The sequence below is a fragment of the Prionailurus viverrinus genome, chromosome B1 (genome assembly GCF_022837055.1).
Source record: "Prionailurus viverrinus isolate Anna chromosome B1, UM_Priviv_1.0, whole genome shotgun sequence".
NCBI classification, from domain to species: Eukaryota; Metazoa; Chordata; class Mammalia; order Carnivora; family Felidae; genus Prionailurus; species Prionailurus viverrinus.
This window is the reverse complement of record NC_062564.1, coordinates 97,040,239-97,061,437: the sequence shown is the minus strand read 5'-3', so window position 1 is coordinate 97,061,437 and position 21,199 is coordinate 97,040,239. Positions and strand designations below refer to the sequence as shown.

General features: G+C 38.5%; 2 protein-coding genes across 7 annotated transcripts in view; one reads left to right on the top strand and one right to left on the bottom strand.

The window, feature by feature from the left end:
- The window catches only part of MFSD8 (major facilitator superfamily domain containing 8), a 48,307-nt gene extending 31,543 nt beyond the window's left edge, over window positions 1-16,764 (bottom strand). Inside the window, exons 1-3 of one of the 6 annotated variants that reach the window (XM_047855390.1) lie at window positions 16,547-16,753; window positions 16,199-16,315; window positions 2,450-2,541 (exon numbers count right to left, since the gene is read on the bottom strand). In XM_047855390.1, coding sequence (XP_047711346.1) covers window positions 2,450-2,541; window positions 16,199-16,221 — 115 coding nt within the window. In that variant the 5' untranslated portion in view covers window positions 16,222-16,315; window positions 16,547-16,753. Of the gene's footprint in view, window positions 1-2,449; window positions 2,542-4,217; window positions 4,372-16,198; window positions 16,316-16,375; window positions 16,517-16,546 lie in introns of those variants that run through there. The other 5 variants (XM_047855391.1, XM_047855389.1, XM_047855393.1 and 2 more) reach the window with 5 other exon arrangements.
- Window positions 16,763-21,199, top strand: part of ABHD18 (abhydrolase domain containing 18) — a 50,165-nt gene continuing 45,728 nt past the window's right edge. Inside the window, exon 1 of the mRNA XM_047855396.1 lies at window positions 16,763-17,098. The gene's annotated coding sequence lies outside the window, so the exon portion shown is untranslated. The remainder of the gene's footprint in view (window positions 17,099-21,199) is intronic.

The window sequence follows — 21,199 nt, the reverse complement described above, 5'->3', positions numbered from 1 at the left end:
TCTCTCTCAAAAATAAATAAATAAACTTAAAAAAAATTAAATGAATTCACAGGCAGCAAAAGAAAAAAAAAACAGATACATTGGACTACATCAAAATTAAAAACTATTGTGAATCAAAAGACACAATCAGTAGAGTAGAAAGAAGAGTCTGAGAATGGTAGAAAATATTCACAAATAATTTATCTGATAAGGAGTTAATATCCAGAGTACATAAAGAACTTCTACAACTGAACAACAAAAGCCTAATTAAAAAGTGGGCAAAGGTGGCGTGCCTGGGTGGCTCAGTCAGTTAAGCGTCCGACTTCGACTCAGGTCATGATCTCGCGGTTCGTGGGTTTGAGCCCCGCGTCAGGCTCTGTGCTGACAGCTCAGAGCCTGGAGCCTGCTTCGGATTCTGTGTCTCCCTCTCTCTCTGACCCTCTCCTGTTCATGCTCTCTCTCTCTCTGTTTCAAAAATAAAGGGGCGCCTGGGTGGCGCAGTCGGTTAAGCGTCCGACTTCAGCCAGGTCACGATCTCGCGGTCCGGGAGTTCGAGCCCCGCGTCGGGCTCTGGGCTGATGGCTCAGAGCCTGGAGCCTGTTTCCGATTCTGTGTCTCCCTCTCCCTCTGCCCCTCCCCCGTTCATGCTCTGTCTCTCTCTGTCCCAAAAATAAATAAAAACGTTGAAAAAAAAAAAATTAAAAAAAAAAATAAATAAATAAATAAATAAACATTAAAAAAAATTAATAAAAAAAAGTGGGCAAAGGACTTTAATAGATATTTCCCCAAAGATATACAAATGGCCAATATGCATAAGAAAATATTCCCAACATTACTAATTATTAGGGAAATACAAGCCAAAAAAACCATGAGAGACTACTTCATGCCCATTAGAATGACTAATATTAAATAAACATAAAAGTTGGTAAGGATGTGGAAAAATTTGAACCCTGCCTGTTGGTGGGAATGTACAAATAGTATAGCAGCTATGGAAAACAGTATAGCAGTTCCTCAAAAACTTATAAATAGAATTGTTATGTGATTCAGCAATTCTACTTCTTTTTTTTTTATTATTAGTGTTTATTTATTTATTTTGAGACAGGAAGAGAGAGAGCACACAAGCAGGAGAGGGGCAGAGAGGAGAGAGAATCCCAAGCAGGCTCTGCACTTACAGTGCACAGCCCAGCTCAGTTAGTGGCTTTGATGGGGTTTTTGAATGGTGGGGGTTTGAAGCTGACATCCAAGAAACAATTCTTGAGATGTCTTTGGTGCAAAAAAGGTAATTTTATTTATTTATTTTTTTTTAATTTTTTTTTTCAACGTTTTTTATTTATTTTTGGGACAGAGAGAGACAGAGCATGAACGGGGGAGGGGCAGAGAGAGAGGGAGACACAGAATCGGAAACAGGCTCCAGGCTCTGAGCCATCAGCCCAGAGACTGATGCGGGGCTCGAACTCACGGACTGCAAGATTGTGACCTGGCTGAAGTCGGACGCTTAACCGACTGCGCCACCCAGGCGCCCCAAGGTAATTTTATTAAAGCACGGGGACAGGACCCATGGGCAGAAAGGGTTGTGTTATAAAGGTGACCTTTTATATATCATGGATTTGGGGAAGATAAAGCCAAGAGGAAGTTCCTAAAGGGATTTTCATATGTTAAAGAAGATTCATAATACAACAGAGACCTAGGAATTGTCAAGCTAAGGTTGTTTTTCCTCTAGTAAGGCATACATTAGGACAGTAGGGGGTTCCTGGAGAAAGCCCAAACTCCTTTCCTTAGTCATTTCTTTACAATCGCTGCCCTTTGTTAAAATAGTATATAAGCCCCCAACTCTAACCATTTCTTTGGAGTTTTCACTTTTCTATAATGTATATTGTATAGGTCTGTATAATGTAAAAATAACTAACATCAAATAAACGTATAAGCTTTTTTTCTTGTTGATCTGTCTTCCATTGCTTTATTTTGAAGGTACCAGCTACAGAACCTAAGAAAGTAGAGGAAAAGATTTGCCTCCCCACCATATATACAATAGACTATTATTTAGTCTTCAAAAGAAAGGAAATTCTGACTCATACTATAACGTGGATGAACCTTGAGAACATTATGCTAAATAAAATCAACCATTTGCAAAAAGAAAAATACTGTATGATTTCACTTATATGAAATATCTAGAATCATCAAATTCAAAGAAACAGAAAGTATGGTGGTTTCCAGGGCCTGGGAGGAGGGGGAAATGAGGAGTTGTTTAATGGGTAAAGAGTTTTAGTTCTGCAAGATGAAAACATTCTGAAGATTGGTTATTTAACCATGTAGATATATGTAACACTTCTGATCTTAGAAATGGGTAAGATGGGAAATTTTATATTATGTGATTTTTACTAAAATACAAAATAATTTAAAAAATGAAGTGACATTAAAATAAGATACTTTATCTGAAATTTTTAAATTCTATATAATTTCTAATACTTACCTACACTGCTGAAAAACATAGTAAGATACAGAATCCTAATAGATATCCATCGGCTCTTATAATGCTCTTCAGTTTCTATAATATCCCATTCTCTAGGTGTAAAGAAGAAAAAAGTAGTTTAATGTTATCTCATTATGTGCAAATCTTTCTGTGGCACAATTTTATTTTCTCTCTCCTAAAGTAATAAAAATGCTATGACAAAGCTATAATGTATTAATATTGATACTTGCTGTACTAATTATCTATGAATAAGCAATATTTCTGAGAATTTCCATGGATTATACTTGTGCTTTATTACACACAGAAACTTGGGAGACATGAGGTAGCTTAAAAAGGCATAACATTTTGTCAACCAATTATTTTGATATCATTGACTTGCTACAAATTGAGTGTTGGAAATTGTCAAACTGACAAAATAAAGTCTATCAAAATAAATCAAATAAACTAGCTACAATTAGATCTCACACTGATGGGATATACAACTATTACATATTTTAAAAAATGATTACTGTCATCATTATGACATGTTCTACTTGAGGACAGTAAATTGACTTTGCTGTAGGAAGCTATTTTGGCAGGGTACTTTCAGCAAAATTAATATGGAAATGACACCAGAAAAGTTTAATGTGACCTAAGACATTCCTAGTCCTGGGACCTCTAGAACACTTGCCTTTGCTCCAACATGAGTTACCAGACAAGTTCTGTTAGTTGACTAAAGAGAGCCCAAGGTCCCTCTAGACTGGATTGATCTCTCATATAAGCCTGTGACCTGGAGTAATGGCAAGTATATTAAGCACACACACTACTTCAAGGGTCTAGGTGATACATGTATCATTATATTTTTACATACACATATAGAATGAGTTAACAAATTTACCTTAATATGAACAATATGTTTTCAAATAATTAAGATAAACACAACAGGCAAAATGCCTTCTTATGTTTAAAAGAAATTTTCTAAAATAGACCTTAGAGTTGCCAACTTAGTCTTCAAAAAATAAACTTTTTTTTTCAGATGTGTTGTGACTGGGAGTGGTAGAGAGTGAATGAAGAAGAAAGATAACATTAATTAGATCTACTATGTGACAGGTATGTTAGTTATTGATACAATATATATGAATATGCCATTCCATAAAAATAGACCTTTCACCATAATGTAGCATACTTGAAAAATAGCAGAATCCCAAAGGCCTATAAAGATCTTCCTTGACTTACAGTTGGGTTACCTTCCAACAAACCTATTGCAAGTTGGAAAAGATTAAGTTAAAAATGCATTTAATACATCTAACCTACCAAATATCAGAGCTTAATACCTCATTCTACCTTAAACAGGCTCAGAACACTAACATCAGCCTATGGTTGGGCAAAATCACCTAACACAAAACATATTTCATTACAAAGTATTGAATATCTCATGTAATTTATAAAATACTGTACTAAAAATGAGAAATGCAATGTTTGTATGGGTACAATGGTTGGAAGTGTATAGATTGGCTACTCTGGTGATCACATGACTGATTGGGAGCTGAGGCTCGCTGCCACTATCTCGCACTGCAAGAATATTCTACCATTCCTAGCCCAAGAAAAGATCAAGATTCAAAACGTGAAACATGGTTTCTACCAAAAGTGATCACTTTCGCACCAATGTATCATTGAAAAATCTTAAGTTAAACCATTATAAGTTGGGGACCATCTGTATTTGGAAATCCATATTTTGGAATTTGGAATACATAATGCAGATGATTACATAGCAGGAAAAGGTACGCACCATTCAATCCCACAGCACTGTATTCTGGTATTACTTCCAGCACTGGGTATTACACTTTTAATGAACCCATTATTATTTCCTGGAGATCAAAAATTTAAATGACCATTATAAATAAGAACTATCATTAAAATAAGCCTGGGGACGCCTGGGTGGCTCAGTCGGTTAAACGTCCGACTTCGGCTCAGGTCATGATCTCGCGGTTTGTGAGTTTGAGCCCCATGTCAGGCTCTGTGCTGAAAACTTGGAGCCTGAAGCCTGCTTCAGATTCTGTGTCTCCCTCTCTCTCTGTCCCTCCCTCACTCACACTCTGTCTCTCTCTCCTTCAAAAATAAATAAACGTTAAAAAAAAATAAGCCTGAAAATGTCAAATAACTGTTTTGCTCAGATCTTATCTAAGTTAGGAAACCAGAGAAGTAAATTTGATTGTGAAAAAAATGTAATGAAATTGTTTATTTGAGAGACTTCAACTCGATTTGGAGCTCAGTCAAAACTTCCTTTTTTTATTTATTTTTTATTTTATTTTATTTTATTTTTTTAATTTTTTTTTCAACGTTTATTTATTTTTGGGACAGAGAGAGACAGAGCATGAACGGGGGAGGGGCAGAGAGAGAGGGAGACACAGAATCAGAAACAGACTCCAGGCTCCGAGCCATCAGCCCAGAGCCCGACGCGGGGCTCGAACTCCCGGACCGCGAGATCGTGACCTGGCTGAAGTCGGATGCTTAACCGACTGTGCCACCCAGGCGCCCCATAACTTCCTTTTTTAAATGACAGCTATTAAATATTGAAGGAATGACAGAATTATAAAATCGCTATTTAATAACTAGTTTCCATGTAATAATGGATGAAAGCAAGGGTCGTTCATGGATACAAAAACAACTGGTTGAAAGGTTGGTGAGGACAGGATAGTCACAGGGCCTCAAAGTATCACCTCACTATCTACTTTCCAATTACAAAATGGAAAATTAAGTTTTATACCACTCACCCTCTTTTTGTTTTTATTTTTAGAGAGAGGGACACACACACACACACACACACACACACACACACACACACAGATGCAAGTGGGGGAGGAGAAGAGAGGGAGGCACAGAATTTGATACAGGCTCTAAGCTGTCAGCATAGAGCCCAATGTGAGGTTCAAATTCATGAACCATGAGATCATGACCTGAGCCGAAGTTGGACATTTAACTGACTGAACCACCCAGGCACCCCAGCAGTCACTCCCTTAACCAAGTGGTCAAGCCTGGCATCCCCAATAGTGGGATGGCCTAGCATTTGATGTCTTCTAAAATTAATATATTGACATATTCTCAACATAACCCGTGGGATGTCCATGCCAGGAATGTTTGACGAGGACCTATTTAAAAAAAAAAAAAACAGGCCAGGGGAGGGACCAAGATGGTGGAACAGCATGGAAGTTTTTTTGCATCTCTTGTCCTGAAATACAGCCAGATCAACACTAAACCATTCTGCACACCTAGAAAACTGATTTGAGGATTCACACAACAATCTGCACAACCTGAACCAGATAATTCAGCAGGTACTCAACACGGAGAGGTGAATTGGAGGAGAAAGTTGTGGAGGGCACAGAGCTGGTTTTGCTTGTGGAGAGAGGACGGAGATGGGGAGAGTACAGAAAGCATATAGAAATAAAGCAGCTGGAGAGAAAAGAAAGTATGCAAGGGGCTGAACAAAAAGGGAAAAAGGAGCAAAGGGAAGATTTAAATTCTTTTAAGACTATAAACGGGGGGAGTCCAGAGTCTGAAGCTCTGCAGCTTGATACGTGGTGATGCACTGGTAGGAAGGGTGAATCCCCAGGAGCAGTGGGTGAGGTTCTCAGGGTCCTCAGGTCACACAGGGAGAGGCAGTTCCCTTGCTGGGAGGACATTTGGTAGAGGCTGTGCAGCCTCCCCACAGGCAAAGGTCCAGTGGACCCTGGACAACAACCACATTGGCTGGTGCTGGAACAAGGATGTTAAGGGGTAAGCCTGGTGCCATATGTGTGTGATTTTCCATAATCCCTGAAATGCTGCTGCTACATGACCACGTGAACTTTTTCTGGGGTGGGCTGGCACCCAGATGCAGTCCCTGGGCATCAGCAGCAGCATGGTCTCCGGAACGTTCCTGGGTTAGGGCCGGCACCCAGCCATTGCTCAGTGAGACCCTTCCCAAGAAGGTCTGAGCTGGTCAAAGCCACAGTCCCTCAGAAGTGAGGGGTTGGGAAACACACCCACATCTGAGATAAAACTCAGGAGGGAGGTGCCACTAGGCAACCTGGTGGCTTGGTCACGGACAGTGTAATAGCGGGGGAGTGGATGGAAGCTGGAGAAAAAGGAGGGGTGTGCAATTGCTGGTTGGGGAGAGCACAGAGTTCTGATACTAGAGGCTGGGTATATGGGTGATGCCATTTTCACACCTCCCACGCAAGCACATTCACGCCTACATGTGCCACAGCAATCCACCCCAGTAAACTAAGCAGCGGCATCTAATAGAGAACGGAGCTAATACACCAAGCCCTGCCCAACTGGACCAACCTCACTCTCCAGAAACAACACAAGTCTCTCCACCTGCTTAGTTTATGGACTATAAAATGCTTCATAGTTTGACTTCTAGGGGAAACCGATGTAATTTCAATTGTACTTCAGTCTGTTTGCTGAACCAACTATTCAACTTTTTTTCCTTTCTTTTCTTATTCTTGAATATATAAAGAGAAAACATTTATTTTTATTCTCCATTTCTATCAAAAATATTTTTAATTTTTTTCTATATATTTTTTACTTTTTTGTAAATTTTTCAAATTCTATTTTTTTACTTCCATCATTTCATTTTATTCTTTCATTGTATTCATTTTTTCAAACTTTCAAACATTTTCCTTTTTTTTTCTTTTCTTATCTTTCCCTTTTTTCTCTATCAAGCTCCTTTTAGCAACAAGACCAGAACACACCTAGGACCTAGCAACCTTTATTTGATTTTTGTGTGTTGCTTTTAATTTTTTAATGTTAGTTTTTTTACCTTATTAATTCCTTTTCTTCCTTCAAAATGATGAAATGAAGGTATTTACCCCAAAAGAAAGAACAGGGAGAAATGACAGCTAGGGACTTAATTAACACAGATACAAGCAAGATGTCTGAACCAGAATTTAGAATCACGATAACTAGAATACTAGCTGGAGTTGCAGATTAGAATCCCTTTCTGCATAGATAAAAGCTAGTCAGGATGAAATAAAAAGTGCTATAATTGAGCTGCAATCTCCAATGGATGCCACAGCAGCAAGAATGGAATGAGGGAGAGCAGCAAATCAGCAATACAGAGGACAAATTTATGGAGAACAATGACGCAGAAAAAAAGAAGGAGACTAAGGCAAAAGAGCATGATTAAGAATTAGAGAAATCAGTGACTCATCAAAAAGGAACAGCATCAGAATCATAGGGGTCTCAGATGAAGAGAGAGAGAAAGGGGTAGAAGAGTTATGTGAACAAATCATAGTGGAAAAGTTCCTAACCTGGGGAAAGACACAGAAATCAAAATCCAGGAAGCACAGAGGACTCCCATTAGTTTTGACAAAAAACAACCATGAACAAGGCATATCATAGTCAAATTCACAAAATACTCAGGCAAGGAAAGAATCATGAAAGCAGCAAGGGAAAAAAAGTCCTTAACCTACAAGGGAAGACAGATCAGGTTTGCAGCAGACTTATCCACAGAAACTTGGCCAGAAAGGAATGGCAGGATATATTTGATGTGCTGAATTGGAAAAATATGCAGCCAAGAATTCTTTATCCAGAAAGGCTGTCATTCAAAATAGAAGTAGGGATAAAAAGTTTCCCAGACAAACAAAACTTAAAGGAGTTTGTGACCAATAAACCATCTCTGCAAGAAATTTTAAGGGGGACTCTCTGAAGGGAGAAAAGATGGGGGGGAAAAAAAGACCAAAAGCAACAAAGACTAGAAAGGACCAGAGAACACCACCAGAAACTCCAAATCTACAGGCAACATAATGGCAATAAATTCTTATCTTTCAGTACTCACTGTAAATGTCAATGGACTAAATGCTCCAATCAAAAGACACAGGGTAACAGAATGGATAAGAAAACAAGATCCATCTATATACTGTTTACAAGAGACCCAATTTAGACCTAAAGACACCTAAGGATTGAAAGTAAGGGGATGGAGAACCATCTATCATGCTAGTGGTCACCAAAAGAAAGCCAGAGTAGCCATACTTATGTCAGACAATCTAGATTTTAAAATAAAGACTGTAACAAGAGATGAAGAAAGGTATTATATCATAATTAAGGGGTCTATCCACCAAGAAAATCTAACAATTATCAACATTTATGCTCCAAATGTGAAGCACCAAAATATATAAATCAATTAATCACAAACGTAAAGAAACTCATCGATAGTACTACCAGAATAGTAGGAGACTTCAACACCCCACTCACAGCAATGGACAGATCATCCAATCAAAATATCAACAAGGAAACAATGGCTTTGAATGACACACTGGACCAGATGGACTTAACAGATATATTCAGAACATTTCATCCTAAAGCAACAGAATACACATTCTTCTCCAGTGCACATGGAATGTTCTAAAGAATAGATCACATACTGGGACACAAATCAGCCCTCAACAAGTACAAAAAGATCAAGATCATACTGTGCATATTTTCAGACAACTCTATGAAACTCAAAATCAACCACAAGAAAAAATGTGGAAAGATAACGAATACTTGGAGACTAAAGACCATCATACTAAAGAATGAATGGGCTAACCAAGAAGTTAAAGAGGAAATTGGGGCACCTAGGTGGCTCAGTCAGTTGAGTGTCCGACTTCAGCTCAGGTCATGATCTCAAGGTCCGTGAGTTCGAACCCCACATCGGGCTCTGTGCTGAGGGCTCAGAGCCTGGCGCCTGTTTCAGATTCTGTGTCTCCTTCTCTCTCTCTGACCCTCCCCCGTTCATGCTCTGTCTCTCTCGGTCTCAAAAATAAATAAACATTAAAAAAAATTTTTTTTAAATAAATAAAAGAAGTTAAAGACGAAATTAAAAAGTACATAGAAGTGAATGAAAATGATAACACCACAACCCAAAACCTCTGGGACACAGCAAAGGCGGTCATAAGAGGGAAGTATATGGCAATCCAGGCCTTTCCAAAGAAGGAAGAAAGGTCACAGGTAGACAACTTAACATTACACCTTAAAGAGCTGGAAAAAGAACAGCAAATAAAACCCCAAACCAGCAGAAGATAGGAAATAATAAGGATCAGAGCAGAAATCAATGCTATCAAAACCAAAAAAACAGTAGAACAGATGGTTATTTCAAAGAATTAAAAAATTGACAAACCCCCACCCAATTTGATCAAAAAGAAAAAGGAAAGGACCCAAATAAATAAAATCAAGAATGAAAGAGGAGAGATCACAACCAACACAGCAGAAATAAAAACAATAATAAGAGAATATTATAAGCAATTATACGCCAATAAAATTGGCAATCTGGAAGAAATGGACAAATTCTTAGAAACATAAATTACTAAAACTGAAATAGGAAGAAATAGAAAACTTTAACAGACCCATAACCAGTAAAGAAATCGAATTACTAATCAAAAATCTCCCAAAAAACAAGAGTCCAGGGCCAGATGGCTTTCCAGGGGAAATCTACCAACATTTAAAGAAGAGTTAACACCTATTCTCTTGAAGTTGTTCCAAAAAATAGAAATGGCAGGAAAACATCCAAACTCTTTCTATGAAGCCAGCATTACTTGATTCCAAAACCAGACAAAGACCCCACTAAAAAGGAGAACATAGACCAATTTCCCTGATGAACACGGATGCAAAAATCCGCAACAAGATACTAGCCAACAAGAAAGAGCCAAACTCTTTCTATGAAGCCAGCATTACTTGATTCCAAAACCAGACAAAGACCCCACTAAAAAGGAGAACATAGACCAATTTCCCTGATGAACACGGATGCAAAAATCCGCAACAAGATACTAGCCAACCAGATCCAACAATACATTACAAAAACTATTCACCATGACCAAGTGAGATTTCTACCTGGCATGCAGGGCTGGTTCAATATCCACAAAACAATTAATGTGAAACATCACATCAATAAAAGAAAGGGCAATAATCACATGATCCTCTGAACAAATGCAGAGAAAGCATTTGACAAAAAAACAGCATCATTCTTGATAAAAACCCTCAGGAAAGTAGCGATAGAAGGATCATACCTTGAGGTCATAAAAGCCATATACAAAAGACCCAACGCTAATATCATCCTCAATGGGGAAAAATTGAAAGCATTTCCCCTGAGGTCAGGAGCAAGACAGGGAGGTCCACTCTCACCACTGTTATTCAACATAGTATTGGAAGTCTTAGCTTCAGCAATCAGACAATACAAAGAAATAAAAGGCATCCAAATCAGCCAGCAGGAGGTCAAATTTTCTCTCTTCACAGATGACATGTTGCTCTAAATGGAAAGTCCAAAAGACTCCACCAAAAAACTGCTAGAACTGATCTATGAATTCAGCAAAGTCTCAGGATACAAAATCAATATACAGAAATTGGTTGCATTCCTATACATCAATAATGAAGCAACAGAAAGAGAAATCAAGGAACTGATCCCATTTACAACTGCACCAAAAACCATAAATACCTAGGAATAAATCTAACCAAAGAGGTAAAAAAAAAAAATTCTATACACTGAAAACTATAGAAAGCTTATGAAAGAAACTGAAGAAGACACAAAAAAATGGAAAAATATTCCATGCTCCTGGATAGGAAGAACAAATACTGTTATGTCAATACTACCCAAAGCAATCTACATATTTAAGGCAATACCTATAAACACCAGCATTCTTCACAGAGCTAGAACAAACAATCCTAAAATCTGTATGGAACCAGAAAAGACCCCAAATAGCCAAAGCAATCTTGAAAAAGAAAACCAAAGCTGGAGGCATCACAATCCCAGACTTCAAGATGTATTACAAAGTTGTAATCATCAAGACAGTATGGTACTGGCATAAGAACAGACACTCAGATCAATGGAACAGAATAGAGAACCCAGAAATGGACCCACAAACGTATGGCCAACTAATCTTTGACAAAGCAGGAAAGAATATTCAATGGAATAAAGACAGTCTCTTCAGCAAGTGGTGCTGGGAAAACTGGACAGCGACATGCAGAAAAAGGAACCTGGACCACTTTCTTACACCCTACACAAAAATAAAGTCAAAATGGATGAAAGACCTAAACATAAGACAGGAAGTCATCAAAATCCTAGGGGAGAAAGCAGGCAAAAACCTCTTTGACCTCGGCTACAGCAACTTCTTATCTAACACGTGTCCAGAGGCAAGGGAAACAAAAGCAAAAACGAACTACTGGGACCTCATCAAAGTAAAAAGCTTCTGCACATCGAAGGAAACAATCAACTAAATTAAAAGGCAACTGACAGAATGGGAGAAGATATTTGCAAATGACATATCAGATAAAGGGTTAGTATCCAAAATCTATAAAGAACTTCTCAAACTCAACACCCCAAAAACAAATAATCAGGTGAAGAAATGGGCAAAAGGCATGAATAGACACTTCTCCAAAGAAGACATCCAGATGGCCAACTGACACACAAAAAGATGCTCAACATCACTCATCATCAGGGAAATACAAATCAAAACCACAATAAGATACCACCTCACACCTGTCAGAATGGCTACAACTCCAGGCAACAACAGATGTTGGTGAGGATGCAGAGAGAGATGATCTCTTTTGCACTGCTGGTGGGAATGCAAACTGGTGCAACCACTCTGGAAAACAGTATGGAGGTTCTTCAAAAAATTAAAAATAGCACTACCCTACGACACAGCAATTGCACTACCAGGTATTTATCCACGGCATACAGGTGTGCTGTTTTGAAGGGACACATGCACCCCAATGTTTACAGCAGCACTATCAACAATAGCCAAAGTATGGAAAGAGCCCAAATGTCCATCAATGAATGAGTGGATAAAGAAGATGTGGTGTGTGTATATATATATATATATATATATATATATATATATATATATATATAATGGAGTATTACTCAGCAACCAAAAAGAATTAAATCTTGCCATTTGCAGCAATGTGTATGGAACTAAAGGGTATTATACTAAGTGAAATTAGCTGGAGAAAGATAAATATCATAAGACTCAACTCATATGATGACTTTAAGATATAAAACAGATGAACATAAGGGAAGGGAAGCAAAAATAACATAAAAACAGAGAGGGGGACAAAACATAAGAGACTCTTAAATACAGAGAACAAACAAAGGGTTGCTGGAAGGGTTGTGGGAGGGGGGATGGGTTCAGTGGGTAAGGGGCTTAAGGAATCTACTCCTGAAATCATTGTAGCACCATGTGCTAACTTGGATGTAAATTATAAAAAATAAATAAATTATAGAAAAAAATGAAATATTCCTATTAAGAAAAAAAAGAAGAAACAGTCCAAGGGCACCTGGCTGGCTCAGTCAGTGGAGCATGGGACTTTGATCTCAGGGTCAGTGGTTCAAGCCCCAAGTTGGGCATGAAACCTATTTAAAATAAAGATTTGGGGAGGGTGGGTGATGGGTATTGAGGAGGGCACCTGTTGGGATGAGCACTGGGTGTTGTATGGAAACCAATTTGACAATAAGTTTCATATATAGAAAAATAAAATTAAAAAAAAAATAAAGATTTAAAAAAAAGAAGAAGAAACAGGCCAAACATCCAGAATGTGAGATGTTCTACAGAACACTGACCTAGACTTGTTAAAGGATTCAATGTTGGGAAGAATAGAGAGAAAAGATCAGGGAACAGTTATAGGTTGAGAGAGTATAAAAAACCTATAATAATGCATGACCATTAGTTTGATCCTATTTAAAAAAAAAAACAATAGCTATAAAGTACAGTTTTGGAACAAATGAATATTCTTCAGTTTAGACTGTATATTGCATGATATTCTGCATTAGTATTATATTTTTAACTATGACAACAGTCATGCAGTTGTATAAAAGAATGTTTTTATTTTGAGAAGATGCAGGCTACACACTGAAATACTTGGGATAAAAGTGTCATGATATCTGCAACCTACTTTTCAGTAGTTTGGCAAAAGAGAGCTGTATGTGTATAGAGATTTGAGGAGTGTGAACAAGGCTAATGGTTAGTCACAGGTTATACAGGTGTTCATTGTACCGCTTTTTCAACTTTTCTATGGATTTGAAATTTTTAAAAATAAAGAAATTTACGTTTTCCTTCTTTTCAATTCAAAAAGTATAATTTTAGTGAAGAAGTATATCTTTCTACTTTGTTAGAGAGAGTAGGAACATTGAAGAGTATAGCTGTTCTTCAATGAAGTTTCAATTTTTACTGTATTTTGTTAATTTTGATGATTCAACCAACCATGTCACATGGCTAAGACTGAGTTTCTAAGGTTTCTGTCTTGTATTTCAAAGGCACAAGAATGAATGCTGCACTTCCAAGGCAATTTCTTTAACTTTTTGATTCCTTTCGACTATTACTGCTGCCATCTGATATTAGTTCTCCATTTGAGATTCTCCTTCAAGTGAAATTATAATGGTAGAGTTTTGTCCCGCTCAACATTTTCATTACAAACTATAATACATCAAATGATAATATGTTTATTAAGCCTGTAACTTAAAAACTAGAAAGAATTCATGATACGCTAGAGTGAATTGGCCACCAAAATAAGTTAGATAAAAGTTAACAGAAATAAAGTGCCAAATTTAGGTTCAATAGATCATTATTTAATACAAGGAGCCTTGGATAAATAGCAGTACTTTATTTTCAAAAAATGATTCTAGATTTACGGGGGGGAAAATAAAATTACACATTTATTAGAGAGAGCATCTGTGAACTACTGAAGAGCAAAAAAGAACCTATATTCAAAGAAGATAAGAGAAAGAAGTGTGTGCTCACTTACAGAATAGTGTAATGGTGTTACCGTACAGAATCTAGAAGACAGAAGTAAATTGAGAATGTTCTATAAGGATATGCTCTACAAGACCAGAAGTCATAGCAATATTTGTATTACAGAAATTAGGCCGGAGTTGCAAAGAAAATTTTAAGCACCTGTAACATTTTAGGATATTCTCAGAAAGGGATCAGCAAACTATAGTCCTCAATCCAAACCCAGCCTATCACCTGTTTCTAGATCACCAGTGAACTAAGAATAGTTGTTACTATTTGAACATATTTGTGAGTACTTGTGATCAACTTAATAGAAAACATTAACTTTTGGGGCGCCTGGGTGGCTTAGTCATTTAAGCGTGCAACTTCATTTCAGGTCATGATCTCACGGTTCATGAGTTTGAGCCCCACATCAGGTTCTGTGCTGACAGCTCAGAGCCTGGAGTCTGCTTCAGATTCTGTGTTTCCCTCTCTCTCTGCCCTCCCCCACTCACATGCTGTTTCTCTTTCTCTCAAAAATAAACATTAGAAAAAAAATTTTTTTAAAGAAAACATTAACTTTTAACTCTGTTAAGCAAAATGCCACCCCTGAAATCTATTCCTCATTGATTTGTATTACAAAAAGATTTTACTCATTTATTATAAATCTCATTACCAATTTTTTTTGGTGAGAATTTGTTTTCTTTCTTGTTATCTAAGTACCTGTATCTTTGATTTTGCCTCTTGTTCTGCAAAGCCTAAAATATTTACCATCAGGACCTTTACAGAAAAAGTTTGCCAAACTCTGTTCTCTCAAACATTGTAGATAGAGGCAGTGGAGACCACCCAGGACTCATCAGACCAATAAACTAAAACTAACCTTCCTAGTGAGGAAAAGTTGGTGGTGAACTAGGCTGAAGTTCCTACAATTTACTCAAAGTGAATACCGCTTGTCCATTACATATTTGTTCACTTTACTAGGGAATCCAACTGTATTTTTAAAGATGGTATACTTATTGAATTATTCTCAAAATATCTTATTTTTAAAATGCTAAATCTAGAATCTCAATCAAGTACTGTTTATGGACAGAACATCTGAATTTAGATGCACCTTAATGAGCCTCAATCACAAGGACATAATCAAAGCCAAAAGTAAGTCCTTTTTTAAAAGCAATTTGGACACAGTGACAGAATGTATAGCAAGACCACATCTAACCATTAACTCAAAGATCCTGAATCTATCTGGAAGATAGCCAAGAACCTGGAAGAAGCAGAAGTTTGAGAAATCCAAATGTGGCAATCTATGCACTGAAACACGTGCATTTGACTAATAAGACAGATCGTTAGCCCTAGTCATAGCTTCCATATTCTAACTACACATAGTTCTATTAAGCTTAGATATGGTTTTCAAAATAGCAGCAAACTAGAAGTCTGAAAATAAAGTTGGGAGAAGAGAGGTTGCTGACAGAAACAAAAACAAAAGTTGTCAAAAGATAATAAAAACATTGTGGGGAATAGTCAGCCACCAACAGAATAGGCAGAAAAACTAAAAAGTAAACAGAAAACATTAAAAGTGTAGCAAGTGCAGAATAAATTGGTAAGAAAGTAGTGTAGAAGAAAAAAACTAATATGGAAGCAAATAGTCCAAAATGTCTCAATAGGCCCTGAGGACATCACTCTATTATGACACATTTCAACATTGATAATAATTGTATTGATCTCAATTTAAAATATAGGTAATATGCAATGCCTATATTCCGTTTAGTAAACTGGGGACCAGAGAGATACACTGTCCAGAGTTTCAAACAAAGTGGTTAAAATAAAAGTTTGGTGCTTTAGAGACAAATGAGCAAAAATTAACATGGTGGTTGACAGCTTAACTGTGCATTAATTTACTTGATAAATTAGGCTTCAAACATAATGATACTTAATTCCATTTTCTTAAAAACAAAAATAGATTCTTAATTGCGTAGTAAGAGACCAACTGCAACAATTCTAAATTGCTGTCCATAAACTAGGATTAAAATAACTGGAAATAATAAAGGGCGACCTAAGAGAGGTATCTTCAAGCATCGATTAAAACCCTCATTTCGGAACTTCTGGGAGACGTGTAAAGTGATGAGTTCTGTAGAGGAATGCAGAATGTAGACACTTAAAGGCTGCAACACTGTTGGAAAGAAGGCAGTTTGAGTTTCTCTGACAGCTTCACCAGAACCCGCTGGCTCACCGCGGACCTCTTTTCTCAGGCGCAGGAGCACATCGCCCTGTTTCACCAGACCGGACGCAGCCTCCCGCCGCCCTGAGACCCATCTTTCGGTTCCGTAAGGCTGACGCCAGGAAAGGGGCCAGTCCCAATAGCGCAGGAAGATGAGGGGGCTTTCTCCCAACATCCGCTCACCTGCTTCCGGGTGTGCGGTAGCCTAAGAGCGGCTCCTGCTCAGTGTCGACCCCCGGACTCGCCATAGTTACACCACCTACGAGGCGGAGGCCAACTCTCGCGACACCTCCTGCTCCCCTCCCTTCTCACTTGGCCAAAGCTGTCAAAAGAAGCCGGCAAGTGCGCTTGCGCGCCCACCAACTAGAAGTGGGTGGAGCGCCCCGAGGTCAGCGACGGAGTCACGGCGTAGTCTGGACCCGGCAGGGCGGGAAGAGGTCAGGGGCGGGGCCCTGTGTCCTAGCTTTCTTACGTCCGTCGGTACCTCGTTGCCTCCCAGGACTTCGCGGGGAACAGCGGGGGAGGGGTTAAGGGCGTGGCTAAACGGCTACCCCGCCCCGGGCTCGTCCCTCTCTGTAGGCTTCGCTTTCTGCGCCCCCTTGCTCCTACGTGCTTGCAGAGGTTGCAGTCGCTGCAGTTGGGGCTCCGACTGAAGGCAAGTCCTGGGAGCCCCGGAAGGACAGTGCCGGGAGGCTCGGCCAGCTGGACAGCAGGCGCCCTAAGAACGGCCATTGGGTAAGTAGCCGGTCCAGGCCGCACTCCCCCAGCCTTCAGCACTGCGTACGTGCCGGGAGGCAGGGACTGGGGGCGCAGGGCTTGGCCGGAGACGCGGGGGCGCTGGACGAGGCGGGGCTTTGGGGCGCGCTCTGGCCGACCCGGGTGAGTTAGGCTGGCAGGCGGTCCCTTTACCCCTATGGAGGGTGGAATTGTCTCGGTGCTGTTGTTTTCTCGCTCCGCTAACTACAAAGGCATCTTACCGGTAGTGCCTTGTTTGGGCCTGGATGGTGGTTCTGAAGGTGGGGACCCTCAAATCGGCATCTTACTGCTGCCTGGGCTGACTGGGGGATTCAGTCAAACACGATGCCACTCAGCAGACCCTGCCGCTGTAACCTACGGGTTAGAAAAGGAACAGCACCAGTTTAGCGGTGACCAGCTCCTTTCATCATAAAGATGACATTTTTCGAAAATATGGGGGTTTTTCCCCAGTAGATTTTGATGCTCTTTCGTTGTACTTACATATTAGCATCTTACAAGTAGGCTTCTGAGCTAATTAGTACCAGTAGTCATTATATGTCATAATTATTGTTTTGTTAGTGCCAATACATTCTCATGTGATTTCATTTGATAACAACTGTCCTATGAGATAGATAAAACAGACACATTTATATTTCACAGAGAACTAAGGTTCAGACAAGTTGATAACTTACTCAGAGTCACTTGGTGGCAGAATTGGGATTCAATTCAATTCAATTCAATTCTTTCAACCAATATTTATAAGCAGTTACCCTATGCCAGGCCCTATATTAGTTATATGTTGTGTGGTAAATGCCATCAGTTCTAACCTTTGTCTTTTTTGTGACCTTCTTGTGTTTATCCTGTCAGGCACATGAACAGCTAGACTCAAAATGTGTTTTCTGTTAGTTCAGAATTATTTTCTGAATCCAGACTTGACTTTTTGTGCTTGGATTCAGTCTTGCAAATTTGTCTGTAACAGCTCACAAAAACTTACCAGATTCCTATGACTGGTTCCAAAAAGGTACATAGGTGAAAAAAAAAAATTAGGTTTTTTTTGTTTTGTTTTGTTTTGTTTTTGCCATAATGTAGCTTTAATGTATCATTGACTTTTTTTTGAAACCCTGAAGTCTAGTAGTCTAGCACAGTGTGTGTGTGTGTTTCACATGGGACTTTTAACTAGTATTGCACCAAGCAGAATGATTGCTAGATAAATACATGTTGAGTGAGTGATTATTGAATTACCTCATTTAATCCCTACAACAATCCTCTGAGTTGGGATTATGTCAAACATACAAGGAAATTGAAAGCATGGAGAATAATTAATTTGCCAAGATCATACGTTAATAAGTAACAGAGCTAGAATCCAAGAAACACAGGACTCCTGAGTGTAAAGCCTGTGCTTTTTTCATCAGCAGCCTTCCTATGAAAATATTTTTAAGAAGAATCTTTTCCTATATCTCTTAAAATATATCAAAACAGTTGATCAATTTTTATATAAATTGAATAATTTGCTATGTGTGTATAGTAGGCCAGATACTAGTCCCCTTTTATAGGTTAGGGTGGCTTACTCAAGGTCACATAGCTAGTGAAGGAACCCAGGTCTTCTGACACTGCTATTTTCCATTGCTACCTCCAAGTGATGACTTTAGACCACAAAAGTACATGGAATGACTATGTGTAAAACAAGTGAAATCTAAATAAGCTCTGTGTATTATACCATAGGGGAAAAGAAAGAAAGAAAGAAAGAAAGAAAGAAAGAAAAGAAAAAATCATTTCTTAGGAACAGTGTACCCAAACAAAGTAAATATTTAAAAAACCTTTTAAAAATCTTAATTACTTTCTTTAATGCCCATGGAAAAGAAGAACTAAGTTTGAAAAGAGATTAGATTATTTGCTGAATGTTTCACATAAGGATATGAGACAATCCACCAGTTATATTTCCTTAGATGACTGCTTAGAATAGATAGCCACCCCTCAAAATGAACAGATAAACTTCCTATTTATGGATCAACTTTGTGAGGATAAAAATCCAGGAAAAATTAGGATTGCATTGTTTAAATGCTTAACTATTAGAGTGATAGATAAAAGTACTATATGGTATATAGACTCTGAGTGCCACTTTAGCAATAGCGCTCATTTCTAGGAAAGACTTTTCATTCCTCTGCGCTGTAGTAGAACTATTTTTGTTGAAGTGTGTTTTTGTGGAAGTACTTTGATGTTTCCTTTTGTGTTGGCTTTATAAAACTATAGATAACATTTGTATCAGTTTGGCTTTATACAGACTTCAAAAAATGGGTCCTGTCTCTGCAGAAACTCACTGGTGTCAATCCAGCCTGACATAAAGTCTTTAAGTATCAGACGTGCCTCTAGATGATGCCTCCTTTTGGTGAATTGGACTTATTGCTACTCTGGACTTTATCTGTTCATGGCATTGGATACCAGTTAGCCCTGTTTAGAAGACTTATGTTTTATAATGTCCCAGAAATCAATATTAATATTGTTCTTGGAACTGAAACTGGACTTAAGAGGTTCTGTGTAGCCCTCATCTCCATAACCAAATTTATAGCAGGCTTTGTGTGTTCTTGATTTGCTTTCTGTAGCTTACTGGCAGGTTAATATAGAAAGGAGTATGCTGGTTCCAGATTTGGAGCGCTGACTGTTAAGGCCTATATTATATGGAATGAAAGTGATTTGGAAAGCTTTTCTGCTATAGGGTTGAAAATTAGAAATGACTAAACGACTTAGACATCTAATAAACATTGTACTTTAGAAAATATTTGAAGAGTTCATTGTTCTCAGGTCTTTTCCTGCTTCCCTTGAACTTTACTTTTGTATATTTGCCTTTGTTTACCAACTAAGAAAGAATATTGTATAGAAAAATGGGATGTCTAATGAGCAGTTTAGTACTTTTCTCCTTATTGTAAAATTTGAGTATTGGAATTTTGCTTTTTTAAAAAAATGCCTATTTATTTTTGAGAGAGATAGCACGTGTGAGCAGGTGAGGGGCAGAGAGAGGGCAACAGAGGATCTGAAGCAGTCAGCCCAACGTGAGGCTCGAGCTCATGAACCACCAGCTCATGACCTGAGCTGAAGTTGTATGCTCAACCAACTGAGCCACCCAGGCCCCTGCTTTTTTTTTTTTTTTTTTTTTTTTTTTTAATACTAACGGGGAATCTGCTAATTGCTGTTGATGCCATGATGCTAGAAAGGAAGACATCAACTCCATCCTTTTCCCCCACTATAGAGAAAATAAATGGTCTGTGATGATGTTATGTTACATGGCAAAGTTGATGGGATGACACTCCTATGGTTACATTAGGTTTTATTTTAGATTCCATCTTGCTAGCACATTCTCACTCTCCTGTTGGCCTTGAAGAAGTAAGCTGCCCTTTTGTGAACTCCTATGAAGACAGCCGTATGGTAGGGAACCATAGATAGCCCTTCGGAACTGAGTTTGGCCTCTGGCTAACAAACAGCAAAATATCGAAACTCTTAGGCTGATAGCTGCAAACAAATGAATTCTGCCAACAACCTGAGTGAGCTTGGAAGCAGGTTCTTCTCCATTCAAGCTTCCAGAAGAGAACAGAGCCCAACTGACATTTTAATGGAAGCTAGATGAAACCTGAAAGCAGAAAACCCAGATAGGCTGGGTTCTCTGAAACTAATCCTCAAGATGGGGGAAGTTAGAAGTTGGGGAAAACCAATTAAAGTGATTTGTTATTCAAATTATTCTATTTAAAGTGGCACCTGGGTGGCTCAGGTTGAGGTCCTGATCTCACATTGCTGAGGTCCAGTCCCAGTCCCGCATCGGGCTCTGCGTTGACAGTACAGAACCTGCTTGGAATTCCCACTCCCTCTCTCTTCCCCTACCCTGCTTGTGCTCACTCACTCTCTCTCAAAATAAATAAATGAACATTAAAAAAATTATTCTATTTAAAGGCCTTAGTGAGGTCTTCAAATATTTAAACTATGCAATGGCATATTGTTGAAGAGAATACATGCTTTAAGTTCTGTTCTTAGACAATAGGATAATGAATTACTTATCCTTACTGAGAAAGTTATCAAGAGGGAAAGAAAGTATCAATTTACTTCTGAAAAATT